At 47.3% G+C, this 18777-nt stretch overlaps 1 protein-coding gene across 2 annotated transcripts in view; it reads left to right on the top strand.

The window, feature by feature from the left end:
• Positions 1–18777, top strand: part of DYRK1A (dual specificity tyrosine phosphorylation regulated kinase 1A) — a 786609-nt gene that overhangs the window by 154798 nt on the left and 613034 nt on the right. For both annotated transcript variants that reach the window (XM_078656853.1, XM_078656854.1), the window contains exon 3: positions 7627–7701. In XM_078656853.1, coding sequence (XP_078512979.1) covers positions 7692–7701 — 10 coding nt within the window. In that variant the 5' untranslated portion in view covers positions 7627–7691. The remainder of the gene's footprint in view (positions 1–7626; positions 7702–18777) is intronic.

The following is an 18777-nucleotide window of genomic DNA, read 5'->3' as shown; positions in this document are numbered from 1 at the left end:
AAGCACAAGGGAAAGTAATCCCCCTGACCCTCCAATTAAACCTTCCTTGCCCCCCACTGTCACTGCTACTAGTGCCCCTAAGAACAATTCCGTTATAGGCACAATAATGCAGAAGGTTTCTTCAAACCAGCCAGCGCTACAATAAGACCCCACATGAAGACACCAGGCCTTTTAAACATCAAGGCCCTGCCTTACATCTTCCACCTGAGGCGTGTCCTTACGTCTTAGTTCTGGCTGGCATTCCACCCCTCAGGGAAGGGCAAGGAGAGTCGTGGGTTCAATTGCACAACAAATGTATCGACTGACTGACCAAGCATAAGGGGGTTGGCTATGATGTTTCTAAAGAAATTATATCCACACGCCGAGTAACTTGGGTTGGTCCTCTTTTTAAAAACATTAATGGGGACTGCATCATAGTCAATTTCAGGAACCCTGGTACTGTGAAGTCTCTGTTAAACAAGAACTTTGTTCATCATGGCCCATCCACTGTGGTGACCCCCTTACCGTTAAATTATTTTTATCGCCCCCCACACAGAATGATGCAGCCTCCACCTGTGTTTCCATTACATAACAGGTTCTCAATACTCCATGATTTGGGTAACCTGGATTGACTGCATCCCACCATTGAAGAACCCGTCCCCGTGTGTCTAGCTTTTGATCATACAGTGGAAACATCTTCTGAGGTATTTCAATTAACATCTGAAACTTCTCCACTTGAAACACCATGTGAACAACAGGGGCAAACTACAACAGTACTTTCCCTAGGAACTGACCAGGACCCTTGCTTGAGGCCCGATAAAAACCTGTCAATCCTCAGTTGGAACATTGCTGGCCTGAAGGCTAAGATGGAAATTACATCCTGGAAGGATTGGGTCATTTGTCATGACGTACTAATGTTCCAAGAAACCTGGTGTACCGATGACCTGCTACTTGAGGGGTACAGCTGCCATAACAGGACTGTCTCGGCTCCCCCTCTAGGCCGCCCTAGTGGGGGCCTCTCTATCTGGGTCAAAATATTTGCAGAAGTTAAAATCGATATACTCCAAACCAATTGCCCAAGTTTTATGGCATTGGCATATACTAAAAGGACAAGGCTATGTCTGATTAACTTCTACAATAACGACTTTTTGTCCCAACCTAATCGTAATTTTATTCTTTTATTTGAGTTTATTGATGGAATTATGGATGGACAGAAATATGGGAAATTCGATGGTATTTGTATAGGAGGGGATTTCAATGCACACTTAGATTTTAGAAATCCCCCTTGTAGAAGAGGTATAGAACTTTCAAATCTCCTTGCAAGTAGAGAACTTGTAAATTGCATGGAGTATGCTGGCATGGAAATCAGCACTGCCCCGTTTCCCACCTTTATTGGCCATGGTAATGGCACTACGATTGATTATGTATTTGTTTCACCTACTGTTGCTAATGTTTTAACAAAGGCTGAGGTTGTGTGTAAAGTATATAGTGACCATTTCCCTATTGTAATTCACATACTACTTCCGAGGGGTAAGTGCCCACAAAATGAAATAGGTGCAAGAAACTTGGAAGTTTCAACTGACAAACTGAGGGTAATCTGGAGGGGCGTGAATAATAGGGAAATTCTGGCAAAAGTCATCAAAAAACATCTAGCCTTGATTGACACTTGCCTCACCAGCGATGACCATGGGGGTAATATAATCACATATTTTAGTGAACTCTGCTCTGCAATAAAAAGTGAGATTTCTCGACCTGCTTCGAGGGAATCTGAGGAAATACCTAGATGGTTCGATGCCTCTTGCTCTAAGGCAAATAGGAAGTTAAGGGCTGCTCTAAAATCTGAACCCAGGGATATTCCTCAAATAAGGCTACTCAGAGGAGAGTATAAATCTACCCTACGCAACAGAACTAATGAATTGGTTAAGACCCACTGGGATTCCCTGGCACGCACGGCCGAATTGAAAGACACCACCGGGTTTTGGAGGGAGGGAAAGAATCTAAGATCCATAGGTTCGAACTTAACGGCAATTAACTGTAACATCACTGGATCTACATGGGTTGAACATTTTGCTAAAATTTATGCCACACCGGACAACCCTGCTTTAACCTCACTCCCTTTAAGCCCCCTTTACATCTGTGTCTGAGGTCGAGGATGCTATAGCTGAAAGCGCAGGAAATAAAGCACCTGGCCCCGATGGGCTCTCAATTGATCAGTTGAAGTGTGAACCCAACTTTTGGGCACCATTGCTATGTAATGTTTTTAATAATTTAACGAACGAACAAATCCCAGAAACATGGACTTGTAGCACTATCGTGCCCATTTTTAAAAAAGGCGACAGGCTGGGTCCTGGGTGCTACCGCCCCATATCGTTAATCGATAATACCTTGAAAGTTTTGGGGAGGGTAATTTTTTAAAAGGATTAAAACCTGGGCGGATGAGAGTAAGATTCTACATCCCAGCCAGCTTGGTTTTCGTAGCAATGTTGGCACGGTGGAACAATGCTTGAACTTGAGTTTGATTATGGCAAAATATAATATTGCTAAAAAATCCCCTTTATATTTTGGTTTTATGGACTTAAGTTCTGCATTTGATTTTGTTAACCGTTCCCGTCTATGGTCCACCCTTCTTAATTATGGTTTGGATGATTATCTGGTGAATTTTTTAGCTTTTTTGCATAGTGACCTAAAAGCTCGTGTGCGTATTAATCAATCTGGTGAAGTCTCTGACGACATCAGTATTGGCAGGGGGGTCAGACAGGGATGCGTGCTGGCCCCCCTCCTTTTTATTCTTTACATTAATAATTTGAGCTCCTCGCTGAGTACTTTATCAAAAGATGTACCATATGTGAACGGAGTTCCTATACCCACCCTCCTTTACGCTGATGATGCGGTCCTAATGGGCCGCACACCTAAGGCACTCCGTATTTTAATCTCAGGCTTTGTCCATTTTATGGCAGACCTAGGCTTGACCACTAATTTAAAAAAATCTCTAATTATGAGTTGTGGCCCTAAAAAATATAACATTGCTGAGATTAAATCGGGGTCAAATGTTTTGAAAAGCACTTGCACTTTTCCCTATTTGGGAATATGCGTCCGCTCCAAGAATGCTTGGCTCATCAGTGGACTCAGGCTCAAGGACAGTTGAACGACCTAGTGTTGGTGACCGGTCGGGCATACAGCTCTCTGCATTGGTGGAATCCACACAACCTTTGGAAGGGTCGACCGTTCCAGGAACCTGTGTCACAGATTATCCTGACTACGGACGCATCTCTCCAGGGATGGGGAGCTCATGTACTCCACTCCACTACACGGTGCAGGGACTATGGACAACGCAGCAAAAGAAGATGCACATCAACTACCTAGAACTGATGGCAATCTTCATGGCGATGAAGGCATTCAAGGTACATCTGTGCAACAAAGTCGTGTTGATCCGGACGGACAACATGACAGCAATGTACTACATTCAGAAGCAGGGAGGTACACACTCTCCACAGTTGTCTCATCTGGCTCAGAGCATGTGGAAGTGGGCCATTCAGAGGAACATCTTCCTCATGGCGGAACACCTCCCGGGCAAGGACAATCAGATGGCGGATCTGCTCAGCAGGTACAGCCACCAGATGCACGAGTGGGAGATACATCCATCAGTACTCCGCCTGTACTTCCAGCAGTGGGTTCATCCAGAGATAGACCTGTTCGCCACAAGGGAAAACGCAAAATGCCAAAGCTTTGCCGCCAGGTTCCCTCACCCACAGTCGCAGGGCAATGCGATATGGATGAACTAGTCAGGCAGATTTGCGTACGCTTTTCTCCCAGCACCTCTCATACCGCTGGTGGCACGAAAGCTAAAGCAACACTCGATGACACTCATCCTGGTTGCTCCAACGTGGGCACGCCAACCATGGTACACCACGTTTCTAGAACTCTCCGTGGTACCGCATCAAAGGCTAAACCTCACACGCAGACTTTTGACGCAGAGCCATGGCGACATTCAGCATCCAGATCCGCAACAGCTCAACCTGGCGATCTGGCTCCTGAAGTCTTAGAATTTGGCTACCTTAACTTGCCTCCCGACTGCATGGATATCATACGGGAGGCGAGGAAGCCCACCACCAGAGCTTGCTATGCCGCAAAATGGAAGCGGTTTGTCATTTACTGTGCAGAACACAACATCAACTCGCTAGATGCATCTACTCACGACATCATTTGTTATTTGTTACATCTTTACAAATGCAATCTAGCATATGCTTCCATCCGGATACACTTATTCGCCATAGCGGCTTATCTCCAAAACAGGCAGCGTCTCTCGGTTTTCAGAGTGCCTGCCGTTAAAGCTTTTCTGGAAGGACTGAAACGGGTCATTCCTCCCAGGACCCTACCAACTCCTGTATGGAACCTTAATGTGGTCCTCACCAGGCTGATGGGTCCACCTTTTGAGCCTCTGCATTCTTGCGAGGTTCAGTTCTTAACATGGAAAGTGGCTTTCCTAATAGCCATCACGTCACTGCGACGTGTAAGTGAGCTCCAGGCGCTCACTGTACAAGAGCCATTCATACAGATTCACTCAAACAGGGTTGTGCTGCGCACTAACCCTAAATTTCTTCCTAAGGTAGTTTCCCAGTTCCACGTCAATCAGACTATTGAACTGCCTGTGTTCTTTCAAAACCCAGAGACAGTGGCTGAAAGAATGCTCCACACTCTTGACGTCAAACGAGCTTTGATGTACTACCTCGATAGGGCCAAAGATTTTAGGAAGACGAAACAACTCTTTGTTGCCTTTTCTGCCCAACTCAAGGGCAACCCCATTTACAAAGCAGGTATAGCCAGGTGGATCGTTAAGTGTATTCAAATTTGTTATCAAAAAGCTAAGCGCACTTTAACGCCCCCCCCCCCCCCCCCCCCCCAGAGCCCACTCCACCCGCAAGTTGGGGGCCTCCATGGCTTTCCTTGGTAATATCCCTTTGGAAGACATTTGTAGAGCAGCCACATGGTCTACCCCACACACATTTACTAAACACTACTGTGTAGATGTGCACTCCAAGCAGCTGTAGGGCAGGCTGTTCTAAAGACACTTTTACAGGCGGCCGCCGATAATGGAGCGACTGCTATGTATTCTGTGCTATAGATATGAATTCAGCAGCCCACGTGCCTCGAACTGAATATGCTACTTACCAGTATGCATCTGTTCTTGGCATGTAAGGCTGCTGACATTCATATCGCCCGCCCTCCTCCCCGGCGCCTGTAGCGGCTGCAGAATTTACACTTACTCTTAGCATGGTCATCGCTCACACTGTTACACTCCATCTTCGCCACAATGGCTAAAAACAATCATGGCTATGGAGTCGATGCCCATGCGCACTGTAGTCCAGGGGAGGAGCCACCTATCTCGTGATACTTCGAAGACTCTTCCAGGACAACAATGTGCAATCATCCGGACCCAACACTAGGCGGCGATCTATGCTATAGATATGAATGTCAGCAGCCCTACATGCCAAGAACAGATGCATACTGGTAAGTAGCATATTCAATCCGCGTCCAGGGGTGTCACTTAAAGCTTCTCTGCTCCCTCACTTCTGGGTGGGTGCCGATGCTGAACGCTGCCAGGTAGCACATGGGTGCTCTGGTATTGAAGTTCTCTTAATCAAGTCTAGTGGGGATAGTCTAAAGCTGAGGAATCTCGGGTTCGTGTCCACCAAAAGTAGTGTTACAGAAGTGAGGAACTTGTTCTTCTTGCTGATATCACGTATGCATAAACGGTTATTACATTTGAAGCTTTATGTTCCGTGGACCAAAGACTTTCATTATAACAAAGTGGTCCTGCTTACACACCTGGAGATTCTCTCTAAAGTAGTCTTTAATTTCTATGTTACTTAATCGAGAGCATGATAAGATAATGAAGACCTGGAATTCCTTATAGCAGCAATGTCAGTATTCCATCGTTTTATGGCTGCACTGTCCTAGTTGTCCATTTATGCCTTTGAAAAAGGTTTGCAAAATGGTAATTTTCTTCACTCCTAGTTTTTTGGGTGACTTTATTTTTAAATTGGCTGCTGGTATTAAAGGAAATAAATTGAATTGGCTTAAGTAGCCTTTTTATTGGACTGCTAAAATAGTTTTAAATGAAAAGATTTGGCTTTGCAAATAAAAAGTGAACAAATGCGTTGATCTTTTTTTTTTTTTTATTCAAATCTTTTTTATTGAGGAATAAAGATGAAAATAAAGACAATACAATAAGTCTTACAGTGTACAAATGGATAAAAATGTTGGCATAAGGACGCTTACACTAATCAAAGCAAACCAAAAAGAAAGGAGGGAGAGAGAACGAGGGAAGAGAGGAGAGAGTAGGCGAGAGAGAGCAAGAAGAGAGGAAAAGAGGACAGGTGTATCCGTAGAGCAATAGCAACTGGTTAACCCAGACCGGACACGCTGCATGCGTAACAGGAAATATACAGTAGGCATATATAATCAAACACACAAAATTCTCTATAAATCCCATATTGGGAAGCTAACTTTTGGGATGCGCTTCACGGGGGTTCAAAGTGGGAGGATCTTTTTAAAATAGCTTTGGATGCAGCATATGGGCGGCACACTGCAGTTCTTATAATATCAATGAAGATTTCCCTGAAGCAAAATTAGATTACAAGTGAGTAACTGTTCCATCTTTCTTTTCCTTCTTCCAAGGAGGAAGAGCATTTGTACTGTCTTGACCCAAGGTGAGTTGTCACCTATGTTGATCTGATGTATTTTAAAGGCATGAGTGACCAGCTTTTTGTTAATGCCCCTGCAGTTGAGAGAGCCCAAATAGTGCTTAAGTGTACCATTTCACCTTTAGTCACTCTTTCGAATAGGACCTGCTGCTCCTTGTCCAAGACCGAACTTCCAGTTGGCAGTTACGTTCTCTTTGAAGTCTATGGAAGCTTCTGCTACCCTGACAAATGGTGTCACAGTTTGTGATATTTGCCTTTCTCCGTCCCGCATCTGAGGAAGAGCTTGGGAGGTGCTGTGGGACATATTCATAAGCTGAGGAATCTACAAAAAGAAGTATCAATCAGATGGAATAATTGCTTAACTTCAGTAATCTTTCTGGTGGGTGCTACATCTTCAGATATTCTCACTGTCCTCCTGCTTACCCCTTGCAGATATTGCTGTTCATAGTAAAGTTTAAAGGTATTAATCTCGTTTCTTCCATTAACTTATGATCTGCTGTCATTAAGCTCTTTTGGTAGTGATCTGTGTGCATCTGGTGGCTGTCCAAACAGTAAGGAACTAACAACATGCAAGGTTGTTCCATATATTGGTCAGTGTGGACACTTCTTTGCAGTTGCAGCCACGACTGGAGCCCCATGGTGCATCTGGCAGTGTTTACATTTATTGCTAATGGGAAAAGCTTCTGGAACCCTTAAATATTAATAAAGTAAGATGGGAAGACATACTATTTACTGGAAATATAATTACTGAATGTAAGCAACTTGTATTTGCTTCAGTTGTGCTTATACTCATTCAGTGCATTCATAGTTTAGTGAATGAGAAGAGATTTCTATTTTATTTTTGTACACCAACTCGATGGTCTTTCTTCTAAATTGTAATATTTGGTTTTTCCTGGTAATTGTTTCTTCCCTTTACAAATTCATTTTGCTTTTTTTATTGCAGCCTTTGGTTTGCTACTGGACGTGCCTCTCCACCCCACAGGATGATATGAAAGCTGAAGGAAGACGATGCATACAGGTAAGAGTAGCTCTCATTTTTTCCTTTTTTGGTAACTATTAATGGTAACATATATTTGAGAAGCTTGGCAATGTTAATATATTGGTAAATATTTTGTATCAAAATGTATAGTTGGTGCTACATTTGTAGCCATGTCCCCATTCCCCAGAAATGTGTGATTTTAGGAATGTTATTCCTTTTGCTTGTGACTGAAGATAGATTTCTTAGTTTACGATGTATTCAAGATTTTAAAATATTGAGACCTTAAGGTTCGAATCCTGAATACCTTGAGATATAAAAGTATATTCAAGCAATCCATCGAGATTAGCTATGAGCTTCACCGTGGCAAACAATAAATGGACAAGAAAGTGTATAAGATAATTGCAATTCACCATCAGATATGGGATTTCCAACTCCTCGGACACCCACCTAAACTGATACCCTGATTTTCACAAAGGAAAAACGTAAATATATTAAGCGCAGTCGCAACATGCGATCATAGAGCGTGAACATGCAGCCTGTGATCAGGTTTGTGTGATCAGATTTTATTTTCCTTGTAAGCACACTAGTGCCGTTCTGGAGTTTCCTGTCTCCATGCGATTCGGGCACCATCTTAGTAAAGGGTCAGCACTTTTAAAAAAAATGATTTTCAAAAACCTTTATTAAAGGCAATCAATATTGAACACAGCATGGCACCTACAACCCTGGCTGGGCCGGCAGCGTGAAGACTGGCAAGGACACCAGAATAACCAGCATGGGACTACACAGCAAGCTGCGTACAAACACTTCAGGCTGGCTGCGTAAGGTTACTCATTGCACATAGACTAAATAGGCTGTAGGAGGGTCTTCTAGCCATGCGTGAAGTTATATAGCATAACCAGTAGCATGTAAAATGTTCAGGGGCCCCAGGGAGGTACAACCCAATGTGTGGGATCGGGAGCGTTGCCGCGCCCCCACTGGTGTCCGCCCCTAAGCAACAATTGCTTCGAATTTTACCCCGCTATGTCAGATGCACTAAGCGTTAGAATGCGTGGGTGTTTTTATGGCCAGGTTGGCGTTGGAGGAAAAGGCAAGGAAAGAAAACTGACCACAGCGATTAAACAAAAACGGTACAGATTGTGATGTGGTGTGGGGTGTCTAGCGTTTCATGCAGTAAAACATGTGGGGGGGGTCGGGGTCAGCATCTGGAGTATCCAGAGTTATCCATGGAGGCAGGGCTAAGGCGCATTTCAATCGCTGTGCAAAAGCTGAAGGGCTCTCAGCTTTGGGGGGCTCAATGCGCATTAAATAGGAAATCAGTGGCTGCCAGATGCATTGGAATTTCTTTTTAGTGTTCGCTATATTATGGGAGAGCCTCTCCATTGCCAGTATGTGCCACACCCTGACGAACCACTGAGCCACAGAGGGGGGCGAGATTTGTTTCCTTGTGTAAGCTATAAGCTGTATCGCTGCTCGGAGTTAGTGGCTGATGAGAGCACAGTCTGCCCCGGTTATTTCCTCTAAGGTAGAGGGACATATACCTAGGATTCCCACGTGTTGCAAATGTGGGATCGGGTATCCCACAACGCACTTAATATGTCCCAGGACCTCCTTCCAAAAAATGGGGATCACCTGGCATGACCACCATATGTGATGTAGAGTGCCTTCCTCCTTCCCACAACGCCAGCAGAGACTGGAGATTGTGTGGTATATAGTAGCAAGGTGAGAAGGCGTATAGTAGCATTGGAGCATTAGCTTGTATGCAGTTTCGCGGGTGGGAAAGCTGCGATATGTTTGGGGCTATGTCTTGCCATAGTTAATCCCGCTGTTCAAGAGAGTCCTCCCGGGGTTGCGTCCTGCCAGGCGGTCTGCTATTTGTGACTACGGGTTGGGGTTGAGTATTGTAACACCTGGTACGTTTTGGAGATCAGTCCCTTGGTGCCCTCGAAGGCCCGCACCAGTTTCTTGAATAGGGTGAAGTGGCTCGTCCCCGCCGCATGGGTCGCATGGGCAGAGAGCCAGTGCCTCAGTTGCATGTATTGATGTTGTACCATGCGGGGTAGCGTATATTCTGACCAGCATGCATCAAATGTCATCCCCTATAAATAAGTCTCTAATCGTTCGGCACTTCCTGGCACTCCATCCGCCGAACGGCTGTGTTGGGAGGCCCGGAATTCCAGATTTCGTGGAATAGGGGTGTTCATGGACTGAAATGTAGTCAGTCCCTTTTTAACCACTATTCTATCCCAAATTTCAAGGAATGTTTTGGTTGGTGTCGCGACATAAGCACTTCAGGATCAGGCGTCCCACAATGACTGGCACGCCACCGCACGGTCCATGTGGAACCAATGCTTTTCACTCTCCTGCACGACCCACTCGGAGATGTATCTCAAATGTGCTACCCAATAGTATTCCTGTAGGTTTGGGCATGCCAGACCTCCTCTATCGAGCGGACGCATCAGTAGCAAGTGTGCCACCTGTGGTCACTTCCCGTTCCATACAAAGGCACGTAGGTCTCCCTGGAGAGACTCAATGTCCGCCTGCAGGATCGGGGTTGACCGCGCCTGAAACCAATATAGAATCTGGGGCAAAATGTTCATGTTAATAATGTTGATGCGTCCAAGCCGTGAAATATGGAGAGGCTCTCATCTCTGAAGGTCAGCTAGCACTGAGCGGCGGAGGATTGCCCAGTTTGTATGGAACCAGGAGGCGAGTACTTGATGAAGTCTGCCGTCCATTGGAAGGGGGTCAGTTCCTGCAACACTCTGGCCTTGGGGGTCGACATATTGATGTTTAGGATAAATGATTTAGATAGATTGATTTTGAAGCTGTATACAGCTTCAAAAGTCTGCAGGTTTTCGACCACACACAGGAGAGAAAGTTCAGGTTGAGTCAGCGTAAGCTGGAGGTCATCACCGACTAGATGAATCTTGTGGATTTGGCCTCCAAGGGTTAAGCCCTTTATCCCTTCTAGCTCTCTTATCCGTATGGCCAGGGGCTCTACTGCTAACGCAAAAAAGCAGGGGCGAGAGTGGGTACCCCTGTTGCGTACCCTGATGCCATGATATCGGCCTTGTCGCCTGCCCATTTACTCAAATGCAAGCTGTAAGGGCCACATACGATGCCATGATTTTCGCCATGAAGTCCTGTCCAAGGCCTATTTTACTCAACACGGCGCGTAGATAGGACCAGTCTACCCTTTCAAATGCCTTCTACGCATAGAGCAAGAGAAGGCACGTTGGGATATTCAAGTGTTGTGCTTTTTCGACAAGGTGAGATATGCGACGAACATTGTCCAGGCCCTGCCGGTGGCGGATAAACCACATCTGGTAGGGACTAATGAGGCCAGGGAGGTAGGGATCGAGACTCGTGGCTAATATTTTGGTAAAAATCTTGGTATCCGTGATGAGCACGGCTAATGGGTGGTAGGAAGAACACTGTTCCAGGTCCTTGCCTGCCTTGGGAATAAGGGAGATCTCGCCCATTGCCATGGTGGGGGTGAGGCATGTGTGTCCTGTAAAGAAATTATACATGCGCAGGAGGTGTTCCTGCGCTAAAAGAGCACTGGAAGGTCATCTGGGCCTGGGGCTTTATTTAGGGGGGAGACTCTTGATGGCTGTACATAATGCCTCTGCTGTAGTGGGGTTGTCTAAAAGACACGTGGTGTGTGGACAGGGGCTCCCACTCACAATCAGCAAGGTAGGAGTGTAGTCCCCTGGGAAAGGGGTCCTCCAGAGAGTACAGTCGCTGATGGTCACGGAACGCCTCAGATTTATCCTTTTCTGCTGTTGCCCATGTAGCGGCACCTGTCTGGATTTGGCGATGTCTGCTTTCGTCTGGCATAGTGTGCAAGCCAGTAGCCTGCCCACCTTATCCCCTCCTTCATAATATTGCTGCTGCAGGGCCAGCCGAGCGTGCTCCGCTTTTCCCGTGCGATGGCCACGCAACTGACCATGCAACAGAGCTAATTGTCTTTTGATACGTCGGGTTGGGGCTTGTTTGTCCGAACGCTCTAGCAGCTTGATCTCTGCAGTGAGTTTAGGTTCTACTAGTTCCGCTTCCCTCTCTCTCGCAATGGCAATGGTTGTTGTGTCCTGGATCGTCGCTTTGAACGCATCCCACAGTGTGTGCAGCAAGAATCTCGGGGAAGGTTTTGAGGTGGAAGTATTCCCTGATACTCTTCCGTATCATTTCCACATCTACCGGATCTCGAAACAGATGCGAGGGCATATGCTAGCGGGGCGGGCACGTCTGACCGGAAGTCCGATCTTCCCATAAGAGTTCAAGATGAGCATTATCAGAGATGGAAATATCTGAGAGCTCGCTGAGCGCAGGCATGTAACGCGAGATGGTGTGACAAAGGCGTAGTCCATGCGCGAGTAGGAAGTGTGCACATGTGAATAGTAGGAGTAATCCCTCACGTCAGGATGTTTGTACCGCCCGGCCCCATTCTTCAATGTCCCTCTTAAGGTGCACCAACATTGCCTCAGTGTTTGAAATGTTGCGTTGCTTCTATCTAGTGTAGGGTGCCAAACCAAATTGTCCCCGTCTACCCACTTGAACTGTTCAGATAACAAGCGCCTGACTCTCGCGTCTTGAGCAGTGTTTGGGGCATAAACATTAAGTAGCGTCAACTGTGGTTTCCCCCATAGCATTTGCAGTCTCAGATATCAGCCCTCCCCATCCCGGGTCACTCTAGTTATGGAGGTGCAATAGTTAGCCTTGCACAGCACCTCCACCCCCAGGGTTTTGGAGGTGGCATAGGCCCAGTAACGGTGGGAATATTTTGGGTGTGTCATGCGGTGCAGATCTGCCTTCATCATGTGGGTCTCCTGCAGCATTAGGATGTCTGGATTGTGTGGTGTAAGATGTAGTGTCATATTGGCTTGCGTTTGTTCGGGGAATTTAGACCCCGGACATTTAATGAAAGTAGTTTAGTGTCTCCCGTGGGAAGTGGGTGATCAAGAGGGGCATCCCCAGCTTTTGTGTAGGGTCTAGCTTCGATAGGCTGACATATGTTGTGTTACCGGCCAGAGTCACTGTCCCCGCACCCTGTGTTCACATAGACGACATTAATGACCCAGGTGTTATTCCTGGGCCATCAGGTGACCCATGGGAAGATTATAATGTACCAGATGCACCAGATCTGCCACAAGATGACATATACCCGTCTAGACCATCTACCCCAGATTACACTATTGGGTTTAGACAGCTAATTCATAGAGCAGCCACTCTCCATGGGGTAGACGTACACACAGATACAGTGGAAGAAGACTTCCTAATGGACACACTAATGTCACATATGACCACAACCACACTTCCAATACTTAGTGGAGTGGTAAGACATACACCCGAAATATTTAAAGACCCAGTTAGAGCCAGGGTAATTAACTCCAGACTAGAAAAGAAGTACAAAGCGGCTCCACCTGATCCAGCGTACATTAAAGGACAGTTGCCATTGGACTCGCGAGTAGTGTCAAATGCGAGAAAAAGAGCTAACTCGCAGACAACAGGGGATGCTCCACCTCCTGACAAATAGTCTAAGCTTTTAGATGCTTTGGGCAAATGCACCATTTCACAAGCAGCCAATGTCTGGAGGATTGCTAACATTCAAGCTTTGTTAGCAAGATATGATAGAGCTCATTATGATGAGTTAGAGTCACTCATGCAACACTTGCCAGAACAATATAAAACCAGTGCTTCTGACCTAATACAGGAAGGCAATGTTATTACAAATACCTCCATACGCTGTGCGCTAGACACAGCAGACACACCCTCTAGAGCAATAAATACAGGGGTATTTTTGCGTAGACATGCATGGTTACGCATCTCTGGGTTCAAACCAGAAGTACAAGCCAGTATCTTAAACCAGCCATTTGACCAACAACATCTTTTCGGTCCGTCAGTCGATAGTGCACTGGAAAAGATGAAAAAAGATACACACAGCAAAATCCATGGGAGCTTTACAAACACAAGCCCATAGACCTTCCTTTCGTCGCTCCTCATATAGGGGCACCTCTAAGGGGTTCCAAACCGACAATACCTCCTCTTCTTACAAGGCGCCCAACCAAACCTCGCCCAGTAAAGGATATTATAGAGGAGGGTGTAGAGGAAACCACAATAAGTCAGAGGTAGAGGAAACCACAATCGCAACACCTCTACTCCCAAACAGTGACTTCCCTTCCATCCCCCGAGACCATTCCACGCCTGTCGGGGGAGGTTACAACAGTTCCTACTTGTCTGGAACTCCATCACCACAGACAGGTGGGTAAGATAAATAATTCAGTCAGGTTATTGCTTGGAGCTCACTTCCACTCCTACAACAATACCACCCACGCAGCGTCCCATGTCACAAGAACACCTCATACTGCTAAGACAAGAGGTGGCATCTCTACTGCAAAAAGGATGGGTCCCTCAGACCTATTTTAGATCTAAGGCCCCTAAACCTGTACATACAATCAGACCACTTTCATATGGTCACACTACAACAGGTTCTACCGTTATAAAGAAGGGCGACTTCCTTGCCACATTAGATCTCCAGGACGCCTACTTCCATATTCCCATCCATCAATCGCACAGAAAGTACCTGCCGTTCATTCTAGAAGGTCAATACTACCAATTCAAGTGACTCCCTTTCGGAGTAACTACAGCACCTCCAGTGTTCACAAAGTGTCTAGCAGTAGTAGTAGAACACTTAAGAAGGGACAACATTCATGTCTTCCCATGTCTGGACGATTGGTTAAAATCCAAGTCATACAACCAATGTGTACAGCACACGCATCAAACAATATGCCCGCTACACAAACTGGGATTCACAGTAAATCAAAGAAGTCCCATCTCCAACCGTCCCTGTCTCAGCAGTATCTAGGTGCTACAATAGATACCTCCAAGGCAATAGTGTACCCCAACCCAACAAGAATACAAAGTACTCACTACCAGCTCGAGTGTTCATGCAACTAATTGGAATGATGGCATCTTGCATTTTCATAGTACCATATGCAAGACTACAAATGCGCCCCATACAAGAGTGCTCGGCAAGTCAGTGGAATCAGGCTCAGCAACAAATAACAGATCTGGTGGTGGTAGATGACCGGACATATCGCTCTCTGCAATGATGGAACACCAAAAACCTTTCCAAGGGCCGGCCATTTATAGAACCTGTTCCGCAAATTATAGTAACCACAGACTCATCTCACAGGATGGGGAGCGCATTTACAAAGACACACAGTACAGGGTACATGGACAATGCAACAAAAACTACTCCACATAAATCATCTGGAGTTACTAGCGATTTTTCTAGCTCTAAAATCGTTTCAGCATTACCTATCAAACAAAGCTGTACTAGTCCCAAGGACAATATGACAGAAATGTACTACATTAAAAAACAAGGAGGAACACACTCCCTACAGCTCTCCCGGCTGGCGCAGAGCATATGGAGGTGGGCCATTCCTCAGAAAATTTTTCTATTAGCAGAACATCTACCAGGAGTTCACAATCAAGTTGCAGATCTGTTAAGTCGTCAGACAACAGATACACGAATGGGAACTTTATCATCAAGTTCTTCAGGCATTTTTTCAAAAGTGGGGTCAACCAGAGATATATCTGTTTGTTACAAAGCACAACTCCAAATGCCCAAGCTTCGCCGCCAGATACCCACACCCATTATCCAAAGGCAATGCGGTATGGATGAACTGGTCAAACAAATTTGTGTACGCTTTTCCACCTCTCCCACTAATTCCATTAGTGGTACGCAACATTCTCTCACATGGATTCTCATAGCACCAACGTGGGCAAGACAACCTTGGTACACCATGCTACTAGAGCTCTCAGTAGTACCACATTACAAACTAAAACTCGCCCCACATCTACTGACACAGAACCATGGAGAGATTATGCATCCAGACCCAATGCAGCTCAATCTAGCGATTTGGCTCCTGAGGACTTAGAATTTGGATATCTAAATGTTCGAGGCATGTGGGCTGCTGAATTCATATCTATAGCATAGATCGCCGCCTAGTGTTGGGTCCGGATGATTGCACATTGTTGTCCTGGAAGAGTCTTCGAAGTATCACGAGATAGGTGGCTCCTTCCCTGGACTACAGTGCGCATGGGCATCGACTCCATCCTTAGATTGTTCTTTTCCGCCATTGGGTTTGGATGTGATTTCGTTACCTCCGGTTCGGAATCGATATAAAACTTTTTCGAGGCCAAAAGGCCTTCTTCGAACCGTCGGTATTGTTTGCGTTCGGTGCCAGACTTGTTCCAGCTCATCGAGTCGGATATCCAGGGGGTCGTGTGACTCTTCGGGGATCGAAGCCCAGTCGACGCAGCAAGACTTTCGACGGCATGGAACGGAGTCCGTTCAAGCACTGTCCCGTGTGTGGATCCAAGTACCCACACATCGAAGTCCACCCAGTCTGCAACAAATGCCTGTCGCCGGACCACGACGAGGCCAACTGTATGGCCTGTTCCAGGTTTCGTTCAAAGAAAACAATCAAGCTTCGGCGCGCAGCGCGACTCGAGGCCCGGCGATCGGCTCCAGCACCGGTGGACATCTTCGACGACGCGGATGAGCAAGAGGTTCAACTTCGTTTCACCTCCATCGGTGGTCGTCGAGTCCAACTACGAAGCGGACGCCGACGGCCAAGGCGTAGAGGAAGTCGTCGACGAGGTAGGGGACGACGACGAGGCCTATGGGGCCATGGAACATAGCTCGGAGGAAGAGCTATACCCCGTTCGTACTCTTACTACGGCTCAGGTCGAGGGATCGCCACATGGCCTTACCCAAGACCTTACACCATGATCCACGGCCCCGCCTTCCGGCCCGGCTACGGACACTTCAGCGGAGCTGCCATTGTCCAAATCGAAACCGAAACTGAAACCAACGGTATCGATATAGACAAAGATGGCCGAGACGCCATCGAAACCGAAGACGTCTGCTCCCCCATCGACGCCGTCCTCTTCGGAGGCCTCGAAGCCGAATAAAGCTGTCGAGCCAGTCAGGGCGCCAAAAGTGGTGAAGGAGCCAAGCTCAAAAAAGTCCGTCGACTCGGTGTCAAGCAAGGCAGTCGAGCCGAAAGACGAGCAGACTGTCCAGACTGCATCGGACAAGGCCGTCGAGCCGAAAGCCAGAAGGCCTGTCGAGGCAAAGTCGAACAAGGGCGCGGAGCCGAAGTCTGGGATCCCGACGCCAAAGGTCAAGGCTGCCGATCCAAAGCAGTCGACGTCTGCGGCCGTGGACAAACATCGCAGCGCACCGGTGAGGGATGCTCCTGCGCCTCGATCAGAGAAACAAAAGGCATCGACGCTCGGGTCTTCCCCTGGGGGCGGACCGAGGCCATCGGTCGGGTCGACGAAACCATCCGCTTCCTTTACGAAGCAGGTCTCGGACTCCCTCAAGCGACTTAAGGACAAGGCTTCTGCGTCGGAACCGAAGACCCCTTCCGCACCGAAGCAAGCTGTCCCGACGCCAAAAACTTCGACGCCGATCCTCTTCATGTTACTGCCTAAGGTGGCGCCGAAGGCCTTTGCTCCATGGTCGGTGCCCAAAGACTCGGTAGTGTCGAAGACAACTCCCCCGGCTGGGAGTTTGAAGCATCGACCACCCTCTTTAGAAGAGCAGTCGGAGCATTTCATCGATGCCGACACCGGAAAGCTTACGCTTTACAAGAGGAAGATTACAGCATCGCAGCCTTTGGCGTCATTCACAATTCCTCTAAAGCGCAAAAAGCCTGCACAAGACGCACCTGTCTTAGTTGAGCCACTGGTTTCACAGACTCTAAGAGGTGCAACACCCTCACCCACTTATTCTGATGGGGAGGATGAGGGGGAGCAGGATGAGGAGTACAATTTTCCTACCAACACAGAGCCTGATGAGCAACAGGACTCGTGGGTGGAGGCAGGTGATCAAGGGGATCAGCATGCAGCCCTGGACCCTCAGGTGTACAATGTCAAGACATCTCCCACTGAGGATTCTACGGCATTTCATGCTTTGATTGAGAGGGCAGCTAAGAACCATGATGTTGAAATGCATGCTGACCCTGTGGAGGCTGACTTCCTTTTTGACACTTTCTCCACTGCAGAAAAAACTGTCAAAACTCTTCCAATGCTAAAAGGGGTCCTTAGGCATGCTGCGGACATTTTTAAAGAGCCCACAAGGTCGAGGGTTGTTAACCCTCGAATTGAGAAGAAATACAGACCGGTGCCTGGCGATCCAACATACATAAAGGGCCAGTTGCCGTTGGACTCTATGGTGGTCTCTAATGCCCGCAAACGGGCGAACTCGCAAACCACGGGTGAAGCTCGTCCCCCAGACAAAGAGTCAAAAGTGCTGGAGGCATCAGGGAAGAGAGTAGCAGCTCAGGCGGCCAACATCTGGCGTATATCAAACACGCAGGCACTAATGGCCAGATACGACAGGGCACACTATGACACCCTAGAGACCCTGTTGCAACACCTACCAGATCAGTTTAAGGATGGAGCTGAGATGCTTGTCCAGGAGGGAAAGCTCATTTCCAACGCTGCTATAAAGTGTGCACTAGACGTTGCGGACACAGCAGCAAGGGCAATCAACACTAGCGTGATGTTGAGGCGTCAGGCATGGCTCCGAATCTCCGGGTTCAAGCCAGAGATACAGACTACCATCCTCAACCAGCCGGTGAACCCAGACAGGTTATTTGGTCCAGAGGTGGATACCACCCTGGAAAAAATTAAGAAAGATACTGAAACTGCCAAGTCCATGGGGGCTCTCCAGTCCCAGCAGTTTCGAGGGAACACTTTTCGTCGCTCAGGCAATCGAGGTGTTCACAGAGGCCAGATGTCACAGCAGACACAGTTCAACAAAGGTCGGGCGCAATCCTCGTACACCAGGCAGAGTAGAGGAGGATACCGGGGAAACCGCTCCAAGGGCAGAGGCAGAGGCAACAACAGTTCCCGTTCCTCTGCCACCAACAAACAGTGACTCCCTGTCACTGCCCCCCGACCATCCAAAACCTGTCGGGGGAAGTCTCCAGCAGTTCCTGCCAGTCTGGAAGTCCATCACCACAGACAGGTGGGTCAGGAAACTTATCCAGTTCGGCTATTGTTTGGAGCTAACATCCACTCCACCCAACATGCCCC

Source organism: Lissotriton helveticus, chromosome 8, assembly GCF_964261635.1.
Source record: "Lissotriton helveticus chromosome 8, aLisHel1.1, whole genome shotgun sequence".
Taxonomy (NCBI): Eukaryota; Metazoa; Chordata; class Amphibia; order Caudata; family Salamandridae; genus Lissotriton; species Lissotriton helveticus.
Note: the sequence above shows the minus strand (reverse complement) of the source record. Positions and strands in the feature narration are given on the sequence as shown.